At 35.5% G+C, this 15,113-nt stretch overlaps 1 protein-coding gene across 1 annotated transcript in view; it reads left to right on the forward strand.

Moving 5' to 3' along the window:
- Positions 1 to 2,007: 2,007 nt before the first annotated feature.
- The window catches only part of PPP1R3A (protein phosphatase 1 regulatory subunit 3A), a 38,711-nt gene continuing 25,605 nt past the window's right edge, over positions 2,008 to 15,113 (forward strand). Inside the window, exon 1 of the mRNA XM_082661955.1 lies at positions 2,008 to 2,819. Coding sequence (XP_082518081.1) covers positions 2,032 to 2,819 — 788 coding nt within the window. The 5' untranslated portion in view covers positions 2,008 to 2,031. The remainder of the gene's footprint in view (positions 2,820 to 15,113) is intronic.

The following is a 15,113-nucleotide window of genomic DNA, read 5'->3' on the forward strand; positions in this document are numbered from 1 at the left end:
AGGTCACCCAGCTAGTAAGTGTCACAGCCAGTGTACAAACCCAGGGGTCTTTATCTCCATGTCTCTGCTTATAATCCCTGGATGTACTACTTTAGTACATTATTCTATCTGCAAATTTTCATTATTCTATTGTTTATATGACTGTATGGATTAGTTACAAATTCTATGGAGTACTTTGTTATGAATTTCCTTGACTAGCTAATGACATATTTTAGGTACCTTGGAATATGGCTACTCATGGCTCATGGGCATTACATTTGCAAGGGACAGTCATTTCCACAGCCATTTTCCATTCTTGAACAATCCATGTGGTCATCACCCATTCTAGCTATGTGGTAAAGCCTAAATAATTTTATTCCCTTATCCTAGACACTATTTATTTTTAATTTCAAAAATAATTTCTTGATCCACTACTGTATGCAATTCAAACTATTCAGTAAGTTATAATGTATTTATAAAGCAGTAATTTTAAAGAAATTATGCTATTGAGGTCTCTTTTTTTAAAAAAATAATCACCTCACACTTATTAATTTGAGTTGAAGATATATTGAAAGAAAACCTTTCTCATGGCTAATATTTCAAACAGTACACAGACCATAAACTGAAATGAATGAGTCCTTTTCCCTTAGAAGCTTCACCCTCTGTGGTTAGCGATAACCACTGCTAATAGTTTCTTTTGTGTCTTTCCAGAAATTTTCTATGCACATATTTGTTCACACTTTCCTTTCTTCACTTAGCCATTTATTTTGGTTGCCTTTCCATATCAACACATAAAGTGGTACCTTATCCTTTGTAATGACTATAAAACATTCTACTGAATGGGTGTAACATTATTTGTTCATTTCCCTGTTGATGGATAATTTAGATAGTTTCTAGAATTTTAAAAATAATCCAATTCTATTATGAACATACATCTACATTTATCTTTGCATACTTATCCCTACTGATAGGGCAAATTCATAGCATTTTCTGGGTCAAAGCATATGTATGTTTAAATCTTTTAAGGTTTTTCCCAATTGCCAATTCCAAAGTGGGTTTTACATTAATACAAAAAAATATGAGAGTCTAAACAGGCTGCTCACACTTTAAAACTCACATAGAACCCCAACATGTCATGGTATTAACTTCTGCTCTGTGGGCATAAAATGGCAATTTGCCAAAGAAGAACATTTTATTCTACATAAATATTTTACTCCTGGGCCGGGTTTACCATTGCCCACTTATATTTTCAAGTTAATTAAACATTACTTGTTTGTATTTTTCCATGGCTTAATTGAAAGAAACAATAATGTTTAAAATAACAGATTTGACTAATTATTTGTTCTAGGCCTTGGCTTATGCTATTTCTTCCACCTGGAAAATCCACCTCATTCCAACCCTGGATGTATATATTCTACCTACCCTTCACGGTTTATTTCAAATGATACCTTCTCCACCTAAATCATGTTTATTTCCTCAGAACTCCCAGCACCTCTATTTAACCCTTTAGAGTTCACATTATATATAAGTCCATGATAAATGGTAGCTATCATTATTATTAGACACTGGATCTTTCCAGTTCTATAAATGTTCTCATTCTCTCCTGTGTTCCCTTGCCTGCTCCAATGGATGAATTTAGCTCAAACTACATATTTAGTATTGTGATATTAATTTTATTGTCTTTTAAAATAAATGGTTCAAGTTTTCATTTTTAATATCAACTGGTTAAAATAATATTTTTATTCTAAAGTTTCAGATTGTTGAACACAGCAGAAAATGATTTAAGATGTCTCTTTGGAACTCATAAACATATGCAACTTTAAAAACTGAGAGTTAAACCTGAAACATGCTGGTGAGAGTAACATGGATGCTATCATATTAAAGGCCTTTGGAGGCAAGCGAGCATAGTTTACACGCCATCAGACCTATTTATAGAGCTGACTCCTTTCTGCAATGTCAACTGTAACCTTATACTTATTTTAAGCCTCAGTGTCTCAAGTATCAGCCTCTACTAGTCGTACAGTTCTCCCTTATTTGATATCAGAGAGCCCAATGGAGCCTTCTGAAGAACCTAGTCAGATTAGCAAAGATAACTTTTTAGAAGTTCCTAATGTACCTGATTCTCTTTCTGAAGATGAAGAAGTTAAAGCTACCTTCAGACCTGGTTTCTCCCCTCAACCTAGCAGACGAGGTTCTGATTCATCTGAAGACAGTTACCTGGACAATCCACCTTCAGGTGCAAGAAGAGTTTCATTTGCTGACAACTTTGGGTTCAATCTTGTGTCTGTTAAAGAATTTGATTCCTGGGAATTTCCGAGTGGTTCAACTGATTTTGACTTAATGAAGGACATTTTCCACACAGAAGAATATGTTTTATCTCCACTATTTGACTTGCCTTCTTCAAAAGAAGACCTTATGCAACAACTTCAAGTACAGAAAGCAATACTGGAATCAACTGAGTATCTTCATGGATCTACAAGTATGAAGGGCATTATTCGAGTTTTGAATATTTCTTTTGAGAAGTTAGTATATGTGAGAATGTCCTTAGATGACTGGCAGACATATTATGACATATTAGCAGAATATGTCCCAAATTCATGTGATGGTGAAACTGACCAATTCTCCTTTAAAATTTTATTGGTTCCTCCTTATCAAAAAGATGGCAGTAAAGTTGAGTTTTGTATACGTTATGAAACTTCTGTTGGTACATTTTGGTCAAATAATAATGGCACAAATTATATACTGGTTTGTCAAAAGAAAGAACAAGAGCTGGAGCCTGGAAAACTACAGGAAGAAGTTCCTAACAGACAAATAAAAGGCTGCTTAAAGGTAAAATCAAGGTGAGGATATATCTTACATTCCTTACTTTTTTATAATCTTAAGGTTATTTAAGGTCATTCTTTATTTCACTGGTTGTAAGAAATAGCCATTCTGTTTAAAAATATATTTTTGTTATGTATAAAACAATGGTGCTAGGCTTTAATAAGGTCAGTGCTATTCAAATAAAAGCACTGTGTTATCTATCCTCCAAATGTAAGGAAAATATGGGTATAATGTAACAGATGGCAGGGGGACTGCAATGTGTATGTTGCCTACCTAGCAAGTTATAAATTGCTTAAATTCAAACCACAGAATCTAGATTCTTAACATATAAAACTATTTATTTTGTCATTTAATGTATATTTATTTTCAGTGGTTTTTAAATACTTTTGCCGTACTTCAAAACATTTCTGATTAACATAAAACTGTATTTCAGTATGTATCTAGTGCTCAGAAATTCACAGACTTCCCCCCAAAGCTGTAACAAACTTTTTAACGACTGATTGAGTCATACAGGGATGTTTGGAGTGATACATATTAAGTTAAATTGGAAGAGCTATGACTTTAATGATAAGCTAAGAGAAAGACAGAAGTATATGAGTGATGGATGAATTACACATAGAAGTTTATAATTATAACCAAATGTAACATTATAGAACACAAAGTAGTATAATTTAGTAAAAGTAAATGGAGCAGAATAAAAAAATGACCCAAATAGAAATAAGGATATTAGCTTTATAGATTAGAGATTTGGGATATGACCCCTCATTAGTAACCTTGCTCTCTTGTTAATGTAAAAAATAAAGAAAACTGAGTCTTCAATTCTATCTCTTGTAGAGTTGGCTAATTTCCATGACAGTAGGCGAGTAGATAAAATATCCAAGAGGAGACGGATGTCTCCTGTTCCTCCGAATCCACATGCTCTACCAGCCACAGGCAAATGTTTGATTATCCTCTGGATGGTCCACCATAACTGTCACTGGACCCAAGGATTCTAGTAACTGCACCAGAAATCGTGTAAGATGATGAAAAGGGAACTGTATTAAGAATCAAGACACCCAGATTCTAAGTGGAATTAAATAAAAACATAAAGAATTACATTGGGAAGGTTCTAACCTCTTATGCTTTAATGCCTTGATCTCTTATACAGCAATAAATAATAACTACTAAATGTGTTATTCTAATGCATTAATGAACTAAATATAATGTAGGTGAAGCAATTCAATCATATAAAATATTTCTGTTTTCATTATCCTTTAAAGTCATTTGAAAGATTGGTTTATCTGACTTTGTGAGATATGCTACATTTCTTAGTCCAAACAAAAGTTTCTCAGGTTTTAACTGATGCTATTGAGAGATAATATAATCATAATCTCTATGTGCTAAAGTAATAGTTTATTAGTTTATGAAATTATTCAGCAACATGTTAGCTATATAGATAAAATAAGTTCAAAACTATTTAATAAACTATTTATATACATAAACATACACATATTAAATACTTTACAAATAAGATCATCATCTGTGAATATCTAATATACATGCTGCAAGTTGCCCTATATATTAGAGAAAAGTGAAACTTAAAAAAGGCATAGCCTTATTGTCAAAGACCTCATAAAAGAAGCAGCGTTTAATTCTGGATTTTTCTGCAAGTTAAGAAATGCAGCTTTAAAATTACAAGCATTACATGCTGAACTATGGTAAAGATAGAGGATTCCTTTGATAGAGCAAACTTGACTTGATAGCAAGAACAAAAAAGGATAACTGCTAGGCCCAATCTATCCCAGTCATGATATTATTGAAACTTCTCCTAGTCTAAGATATGTATAACTGGATATATATCAATACCCACATTTGTATTCAGAACAGTAACCATTGGATTCATGGCGGACACCATTCAAGTTTTAATATTGCTTTGGGGAAAAACTTGAGAAGATCTAAACCACAAAATGGTCTAAAGGCCTGTAAAGTTTCCTAATGAGTTATAAAAATGGAAAAAATCTCTCTCCTTCAAAACCACAAATACATTTTCTGCACTTCTATAACTTAAAAATGACCAACATAATTCAAACCACATTTTGAAAACAAGCATTTGCCTCTGGAGGAGGCCTTTTGTGCTGAATTTCAGTCCAACGTGAATTTTTACATCTGATTTATATACCACTCAAAATGGAGTGTATAAAGGAAATCCTGACAGATCCTTAGAACAGCATGTGCCTTAATAGAATATTTATACAGCTTTTCCATGATATAATTTATATGCAATGGGGTTTCAAATATTCCTAAAACTCACACAAGAGAGCATTATCAAATTTCTAAATGAATATTGCAGTTGGATTTCATTGTGAAGAATTTGGTTAGGGAAAAACAGCACACCTTATTAGTGTTCTTTTACAAAATGTGTACTTGGCTAAAGCAAAAATGGACTAATACTTATTTGATCAAAAAAGTTATAGCTTCTAAAATATCTTCCTCCCATCAAAAGTTACAGAATCTAAATGGGTCTGTTTTGAGCATTTCCACACTTCCTATGTAACTTAATTTGGAGGTCACTTCTTTGAGAAGGTAAATGCAGAAGAGAAATGTATGTGAATTTTTACTTCACACATGCAAGTAGATTAATAGTAGTGTGTAACAAAAGTCAGAGTTAAACTGAAAATAAGTCTGTCTTAATGTAGAGAGTAACAACTAACTTGAATTCCTCTTGATACCAAAGTTAATTTGCTATCAGGGTCTCAGAGATTGTATCTTCCAGAAGTGTCAATAATCCCTTCTAATAAGTACAGAATGAACTGTGGGAACACACTGAGTGAGGTAGGATTTCTGTTATGTTTTCTCTACGGAGATTTTTTTCAGGTCAGAGTTTGCAAACCTCCACATCGATGTGGTTGTCTCTTTTCTTTGATTCTTGTTAATCTATCCACTTTAGACAGAAAGAAATATCTAGAGGGTGAGGGAAACAGTTTGTAACGCATAGGCATATGACTGAGAGTGACCCAAAGGTATTTAATTGCACTGAAAGTCATGCATCATGAAATACTTGGTAAGTGTCACCACATATGTGGCACTGGTGTATGTGTTAGCAAACAAACTAAGCAGATTTCTGATCTACATCTCAGGGCCATTATTTCAAAATAAACGACCAGGGGCTTCCCTGGTGGCGCGGTGGTTGGGAGTCCGCCTGCCGATGCAGGGGACACGGGTTTGTGCCCCGGTCCGGGGGGAATCCCACATGCCGCGGAGCGGCTGGGCCCGTGAGCCATGGCCGCTGAGCCTGCGCGTCTGGAGCCTGTGCTCCGCGACGGGAGAGGCCACAGCAGTGAGAGGCCTGCGTACCGGAAAAAAAAAAAAAAAAGACCAAAAGAATTAAATGACATTGATATAAATAATATTAAATGTACATAGATAAATAAACTAAAAATAGCATGCATAAGTAGTATAACTTCAAAGTTAAAATTTGGGGCTTCAGAATTAAACATGTCTGGGTTTGAGTCCAAGATGCACCACATGCTAGCTGTGTGACTTTATGCAAGTTAAACTTGGTACCCCTTCTGTTAATTGTGAATAACAATAGTACTATCTCATAGACATTGTTAGAGATTTCCATAAAATAATACATATAAAGTTTTGGCATAGTGTCTGGAACATAGTAAGTTATCAGTAAATAATAAATCCTGCAAAAAGACAAGGCTAACTCTAGCTTTAGGTGGATCTGAAAAACCCTAGAAAAGCCCAAACTGCCCAAAAGTTCCTTTTCTCTTTCCTCTCATGGGTTCTAAATTTTTACCTTTAGAGAGCCATTTCTTTGTCTTTTGCAGGCTTTTAATCAACAAGGGAAACTCATTGAATTCTAAATTTTCTTGAGATGTAGTCACCTGATATCTAGAACATCTTAAAGTTGGAAGAGATCTTAATGACTATTAAAATTTCCATGTTTAATAGATGAAAAAATGGAGGACCAGATCAAAAGGGTTAAAAAAGGCATTGATTATGGCATTGAACAGACACACATATTAATCCCAGGTAATATACATTTAACTATGTGGCCATGGACATATTACTTTACGTCTCACAGCCTCAGTTTATTCATCTGTAAATAGGGGTAATAGTGCCTGCCTAATGTGATGATTAAGCTAAAATAAAATGAGATTATATTTTAAAAACTTCTAGTAAAGTGTTGGGCACATATAAAGTAGTCATTAAAACCCAAATATAATTGCCGTCATTATTACCAAATTGTGTTCACCTAACTAATTTCTTGGTTCTTGGACTTGTGTTTTTTCTCCTGACATCATAGTCTTCCTTGTTCAGGTTTCAAAATTCATTCCACAGGTGTTTATTAAGGGCCTGTGTGTCAGGTACTGTGTTGTTAGGCATATGGCTGGAAACATGACCCCGTGAAGACCAGAGGCCCCAAGGGAACAGGCCTCACAGGGGCAGAGAGCAGTTGGGGTGAGGGGGGAAGAACACCAAAACAAAGCTCAGATTCTCTGGGTATACCAGGGAAGCCATGGATGAAAAAGAACTATTTACATTACATTTCAGGTGTTCTTGGATCTGTGATCTATAACTGATCTTGTGTTCTGGACAGCGGACTGACCTTTTCAGCATCTCTTTTTTCCTCCCAACAGCTGCTAAATGTTCCTAACCATTGGGTACACAGACTGACTTCATATGGTTTTGTATTTTGTTAAGTGAAACCAATTTATTATTATAAGTAATGAAATGGCATGATATAGGTGTTGGATGGTATTTATAACTTGGCCAAGTGAATGCAAATAAATGCCCGAAAGATCTCAATGCCAAAGGAAAAAAACTGACCAGTCTTCAATTTTTGTCCTTGAGGAACAGAACCAGGTACATTCAAGAATGGGAAAGAGAGAGATACTTTCTAAAGCATGACTTTAAGATTAGAGAGAGTTTATCTTTCAGGGTGGGAAAATCATTAAAATGAAGCCAAGAAAATCACTGGAAAATGATGCCTAAGATATGGTCCTGTTGCATGTTCCAGTCAGAGCTTTAGGATTGTGAGACTTCCTTAATTTTCACTTACAGTATAACCTGGGGTCCTGGAAGTAGTGCAAAGTGTCAATAGCCCCATGAGGCCTTTAGGACTTAATGTATTCCATAACTAACCTGTTCTGAGCACACGCTAATTGTGGAAGCCGGGTCTGTTTAAGGGAGGGACCTCTGGCAGGGCCATATGGAAACCCAGAACACAGCTGCACAGGACCCATCAGGAGGACTGTTTGGAAGCTGCCAGATGGTTGACAGCAAGGAACCAGCTAGTTTAGAGTTTCCCTGGAGATCTACCAGGGCTTTGTGGCTTCCTGGTCTTGTGGGAAATCCATACCCCTATAAGCCTAGACTTTCCCTAGAGTAGTTCTGAATCTTTTCTGAGAGAAGAGGAAGAAGAGGGTCTCACCACTCAGGGTTTCTCTCAAGCCCTAGCGGAAGGGAATCACTACGGATGCCAGGCCTCACATGGATCCTCTGGGATCTCTACGAGCCTAACTTCCCACCTGAAGCCCATCTGCAGCCTGTAAAAATGGAGCAGGGACCAAGAACTCTGAGCCAATAACGCTCCAGGCAAAAGATGACTGTGAAGTGGGACACTTCAGTTTTTCACCTTCTTCCAATTCTGCTCACTGTGACTCTTGTCCTTGTTCCAAGGTTTTACCCCAGCACCCCAACAGGAATAGTATAAGAGAAGTTACCTCAGGGGCAGTCACCTGAAGTAGGCCTGATTGTCTACTGCATTGTCAGACTTAAAAGATCATACATATATAAGTGTGTGTGTGTGTGTGTGTGTGTTTATATGTGTAAGCACATATTTATATAATACACACACACACAGAAATTCCTTTCCTTAAATGCAGACCTCTAGGCTGGCAGGGACTATCACTATCTTACACCCAATTAAAGTCAGCTGCACAAATGGGCTTTGAGTTTGGATTGAGACAGTGGAAATGGATAATTTTAGAGCAGGGAGCACTATGGTGTACAAGGCAGATTTGAATACAGAGTTTTGGTAGGAGATCCACAGAAGCAGGAGGACCCTGGGGGTCTGGAGCGTGTGTGTGTACTTGGGAGGGAAGGAGGATTCCAAAAACAAGGCATATTGGAAACAGCATGGGCTTTAAAGTAGGGCAGATTTGGGCTTTCATTCTAACTAATTAGTAGCTGTATGAACTTGGATAAATTACGCTTTGTATCCATTTTATTCAGTTATAAAATAGGGATAATAATCTCCACTTGGAAGAGTTGCTATGACAAATACATTAGCTAACATATATAAACATCTATCCCAGTTGCTGACACTTAGTAGATACTCAAAATGGCATTGGTGATAAATTCCATATTTTAAAATCTTGTACATGGCTAGTCTTATGCCCAAGATTAATGGAGAGATGATTTTTCCCCTCAGTATCATTCCTGCTGCCTGGATCCAGGTTAGTACAAATACATAGTTTCAAAATTATGGGTTCAATAAGCTTTTGGGCACTAACCAGGGAAGCTAATATTTTATGGCATTGCTACTATGGGGAAAAATGATTCCTAAATTCCAGCAACTTCTGGGTTACAAAAAAATTTTGGAACATCGACTGGATTTTTTAGGTATTTTTTTAATGAAGTACAACATGTTTTTTCTTAAGGTAGTTCTTCTTAAGATGGTTCTTTTGGAGTAAAAAACTGAGTTAGCTATACACAGTTTCACCTTATCATCCCTGTATACATATGAATAGAAATTGAATTTTTTTATTATATCTCTATTGGAATATAATTGCTGTACAATGTTGTGTTAGTTGCTGCTGTATAACAAAGTAAATCAGCTATAAGTATACATATATCCCCATATCCCCTCCGTCTTGAGCCTCCCTCCCACCCTCCATACCCCACCCCTCTAGGTCGTCACAAAGCATTGAGCTGATCTCCCTGTGCTATGCAGCAACTTCCCACTAGCCATCCATTTTACATTTGGTAGTGCATATATGTCAATGCTACACTCTTACTTCGTCTCAGCTTCCCCTTCCCCTTCTGTGTCCTCAAGTCCGTTCTCTACGTTTGTGTCTTTATTCCTGCCCTGCCCCTAGGTTCATCAGTACTGACTTTTTAGATTACATATATGTGTGTTAGCATATGGTATTTGTTTTTCTCTTTCTGACTTACTTCACTCTGTATGACAGACTCTAGGTCCATCTACCTCATTACAAATAACTCAGTTAATGAAACTGGATTTGATATAATTATTTCCTCTAAGAAGATCTATTATACACCATTGAATTTTGGTCATTTCTCTGCTTTTGAAGCATTTTCTGTACCCCACCACCACTATATAAAAAGAAAAAGCTCCTCAGGGCATAACTCTCAAATCTCTTCTGGTTTTTATTCTGCTTCCCTAATAGCTTTACTTGGGTAACTGGCATGGTAGTGTTATTATCTATTATATAAATAATAACTGGTTTTTAACCTCAGTTTATAACCTCAGTCATACTATCCTGCTGTTTAGAGATTTTATGACAAATAGAAATAGATTGCTAAATTGGACAGTTATACAGCATTGTTTAGTGACAGAGACCAATTGTACATTAAACAAACCTGCTTTAGGAAATTTTACTGTTCCCTCCCCCTCTAGTTATTCTGAAAATGGTCTGTCTGTGCTGTACATCAGTGTTATTCAAGTCACAACTACAAATGGGATTCTAATATCATAAGACAATGATTGTCCTGGGTGTGGTTGTAGATTTGAATTTCATTCACCCCTTTTGAAGTTTGCAGTAGTAAAAAAGATCAAAATATCTCCCAAATTTAAATCTGTAAAGCATGCCAAATTGTAGATGCTTCTCCTAATTATGTGAAACAGATTTTACACCCATTTAACACTGATGGTACTCTGCTTGTTTTACAGAATTAAACCATGATACAAAGCTAACCTATTGACTCTAAAGCTGTGATAAAAACCCTAAGCTGATTTTCATTCTTAAAAATTACTGTGGATGTATTCACACAATTACAAATTACATAGAACTGCTCAGGTAACTTTCAGCTTCATAAGCCACATATGATATAAAGCTGAGTATTTTCACATTTTACTAATATCTCCTTCTGAGGATTAATGTTTATAAATAATTTTATAATAATATATTGTTACAACTTAAATCTCTTGAGTATTTGCCAATGGAAAAATCTCACCGAATTTTAAAATCACATTCAGGCACAAGCAGAAGAAAATATGATCTTCACATATAATCTTGAGTAAGTGTATAAGACTACTGTGCTTAATGTAAATAAAGTTATAATCATTTTTTTCCAATGCTAATACAGCACTTGATTTCTGAAGAGTCTTCCTTGAATTGTATTGTAGAAGAGACCATCTAATTCTATCCTTTGCTTTCAGGCAGAATTATTCTGAAAACTACCAAGCCAAATGCTTATAATATTCTCTTTTTAAACATCTCCTGGGAAGACTGTGTTCTTTAGTAAAGTATTCGATCAGGAAATTCTATGTTTTTCATGTAGCCATTCATGTTGTTATATACCTTTAATCTTGTCATTTGTTTACTTCGATTCTCAACTGAATTAAATGTTGGAGTTCCTATACTTATACTTTAAAATTAAAGTATTTAATTTCTATTTTCCATGTCAAATAAGCTCAACAACATTAGATTTCCCCCCTGAGTTCCTAATGATCAAACTAATAAACTAGTTTGTAGTATTTCAATGCAAAAGTCAGAGAAGAAAAAAATCATCACCAACCAGTGAATGATAGCACTGTTACAAGGACTGTGCACTGCCGCAACCAAGGTATCAGGGCAGCTGGATAGGTTAATAGGCTAGCTAAGAAGCTTTCCCAGTCCTGCCCTCTTTAGCTCTGAATCCTGAGTATTGGACTCCTGTGAGAGTCAGAGAAGGGAAAGAGGCTTTATTTCACTAAATCACAAAATTAAAAGTACTTCAGAAGATCATGTCATTTATTTCTCAATCCTACCTAAAAAGATAGCTGCATTAGAATTGTTGAAACTCTCTTAGACAAATAATGAATAATTTTGAATAATGGCTACACCCTTTTTTAGAAAGCTCATTTTTAATACAATTTCATTCAATAATATAATTTTGTAAGTACATTGAAAAGAAATTTTGAATAGATTTGTAAAAACCAAATGTAACACTGACCAGCTGAAATTTAAACTGTTGTAAGTGTACCTTAAGATTAATACTGTGCTCACAAGCAGAAGTCATTTGAATATATGTTAAAATTATTGATTCTGTGTGTATGTGTCTACGTGTGTGTACAATTTTAACTAAAAGGCATTGTTTGAAGCAATGAATATGTACAGAGGACTGGTACAGTCAATCGAGCTGATAATTTATTTAGTAAATTGAACATAGGGAGCAGTATAAGTAATATTGCCCACCTCCATTCAAGTTATCCTTGATGCACTGCTTTTTTGTGTGGAAAGCACACATGCATATGTATATATGAGCTTTTCACTTTTCACAAAGATAGTTCATAATTTTCTAGTATTTTATATTATTTGTATTAGTAATACCTCATTCAAAGTTACCTTTGGCAAACCAAGTTAAGCTTTAGACAATGGCAATTATGTGAACATTCAAGGCACTTGTTTACAAATCTCATAAAACTCGTGTAGTTCACCAGGGCTACTCCTACTGTCGATTTATCCATGTTATGGAACTTGCTTTTGCCCTTTCATAGCTTCACTATACTGCCTTAAAATTACCAGCGTTTCTGGGAATATTTTCCCATGGAGTAGCTACTCCTATGATGCAAAATAAAACAACTTTCCTTAAATGAAAGGGTTGCTGTTTGCCATGTTTGCATCTGATGCAATTTATAAGCAAAGAAATTAACATTCAGTGAAACTTACTGTTTATCAGATATTTTTATTTGGAAGAAGAGAACTTTTGTCATATGTCCCTCTATATCTGTTTAGCCAGAATTCTTCCAATGGTGGCCTTTCAAATGGTGGCCTTTTCCTGCACTTTTAAAAACTTTTATGTGTGTGCCATCCTCTCAAATGGATTGCAAGATCCTTGAGGTCAGCAGTGGTATATTAGTTTAAGCATTATTCCCCACTGTGACTAACAAAGGGTTTTGTGTGGAAAAGCTCTGAAAAAATATTGATTAAACCTGATAACCGTAGAGCCTGGTAAAATCCTAAGGTATTCATTCTGAATACTTAAAGAATGAATTATGCTTTTTATAATTTTAATGATGAGTGCTTTTATTGTTTTCACAATCTTTAAAAATCAGGGTCCTACTGGTCATCTCCATCTGGATATCCATGTGGCAAATTAATTCCCTTACGTCCCAAACCAAAGTTAGATTTCCCTTTCAATCCTAATCCTTCTTCCTCTATCCTGTACTTTGTTTAAAGTCATAATCATCATTCCAGTCATGCAAATAAGAAACGTCAACATAAGAACTGATTTCTCTTTTGCCAACTCCTATTAATTCTACACTCATATTCGATTCCATTGCCACATAAGTAATGATTGTTCATTTGAATAAAAATAAACATTGTTTCTGGGGCTTCCCTGCTGGCGCAGTGGTTAAGAATCCACCTGCCAATGCAGGGGACATGGGTTCGAGCCCTGGTCCAGGAAGATCCCACATGCCACAGAGCAACTGAGCCCTTGTGCCACAACTACTGAGCCTGCGTTCCAGAGCCCTCGAGCCACAACTACTGAGCCCGCATGCCACAACTACTGAAGCCCGCGTGCCTAGAGCCCATGTCCTGCAACAAGAGAAGCCACCACAATAAGAAGTCCATGCACCGCAACGAAGAGTAGCCCCCGCTCGCTGCAACTAGAGAAAGCCCGCACGTAGCAAGGAAGACCCAACGCAGCCAAAAATAAATTAATTAATTAAATTAATTAATTTAAAAAACACATTATTTTAAAAATAAAGAACAGAGTATACAAAAAACATACACATTATAAAAACAACAGCTAAGAGGGAAATTTATTTCTTCAGTAACCACATATTTGTTGTCTAAATTGACTCAAAATTAAATATAGAATTGAACATATTAACCATATTAACATCTTGTAGTAGTCTAAATTTACTTGCAGTTACCAGGGTATCAAAGAAAGATCAAATTGAGAAATAAGTTAATATAGTTGACACTTTATTTAGTCTTTCCTTCTTTCCTGTCTTCTAATGAGCTGATTCATTGAGTCAGTACAATGTTACTATTCTGTAATATCAAGTAAACTTAACATCCCAAATAAAAGAAATACTCATTGGTCAGCTTTTGGCTTCCTTCATATCACAATCCAGACTAGTGGGACAAGAGAAAAATCCAACAGGCTGAATAATAAAAGACCAAAGGCAGATATTGAATGTCCACTGATCAGAACTGAGTCATTCATTCTTTCTCTTTGCCAGGGCCAGGACCAGGGCCAGTACTCATGTTAGTTCTGCTGCCGCTGCTTGTGGCACTCACTGATTCTGACACCTGTGGATTCCGGGTCTGGCTGTTGTTCTGTCTGCTTTTCTTTACCTTAATGACTTCCTTTGACTGGGCCTTTTGCCTCTACCAGATTCCTCCCCTGTACCTAAACCTAAACACCTAAACCACGTCCTCTCTGTCTTGAGATTGCAGATTCTTGGCCTTCGCTTATATGAAACCATAAAAACAAAAACAATTAAAGAGAAAAAATGCAGTGCATGTAAATGTTTAACCTTAAAACCTACAAAAAGGTAGTATGATGAATCTGCTACATTCTGTTGAGTACTTTTTTAAAAAAATATTTCTTTATTTAGCTGTGCTGGGTCTTAGTTGTGGCATGTGGGATCTAGCTCCCTGACCAGGGATTGAACCTGGGTCTCCTGCATTGGGAGCACAGAGTCCTAGCCACTGCAGGGAACTCCCTATTGAGTACTTTTTCAAAAAATTACTTTAATATAATTTTAGATTTAAAGAAATTTATAGAAATAATATGAAGACTTCCCATATGCTTGTATATAAATGTTTTAAAACTATATAAGAGGAGTCCAGTTACATTGATTCTTATAGGCAAAAGCTTTTACCTTTGAAAACCATAAGCAATGGTGACTTTCTAGTTTGTAGCTAACTGCTGATTTTTGCAGAATATAAACTACAATTAAAATGTTTTGTGAAAATATTAACAAACTCAGATGGAAATAGTACTATTATTATATTATAATGCTTTAAATTTTAAAATTATATTTTTCTTTTTATGATATAAGAATTGGGAAACAAATATATGTTTTTAGGAAATTAGCATAAATAATTACATATTTTATATGGCAAAATAATAATATA

This window comes from Grampus griseus (assembly GCF_964374135.1).
Source record: "Grampus griseus genome assembly, chromosome: 9".
Lineage (NCBI taxonomy): Eukaryota > Metazoa > Chordata > Mammalia > Artiodactyla > Delphinidae > Grampus > Grampus griseus.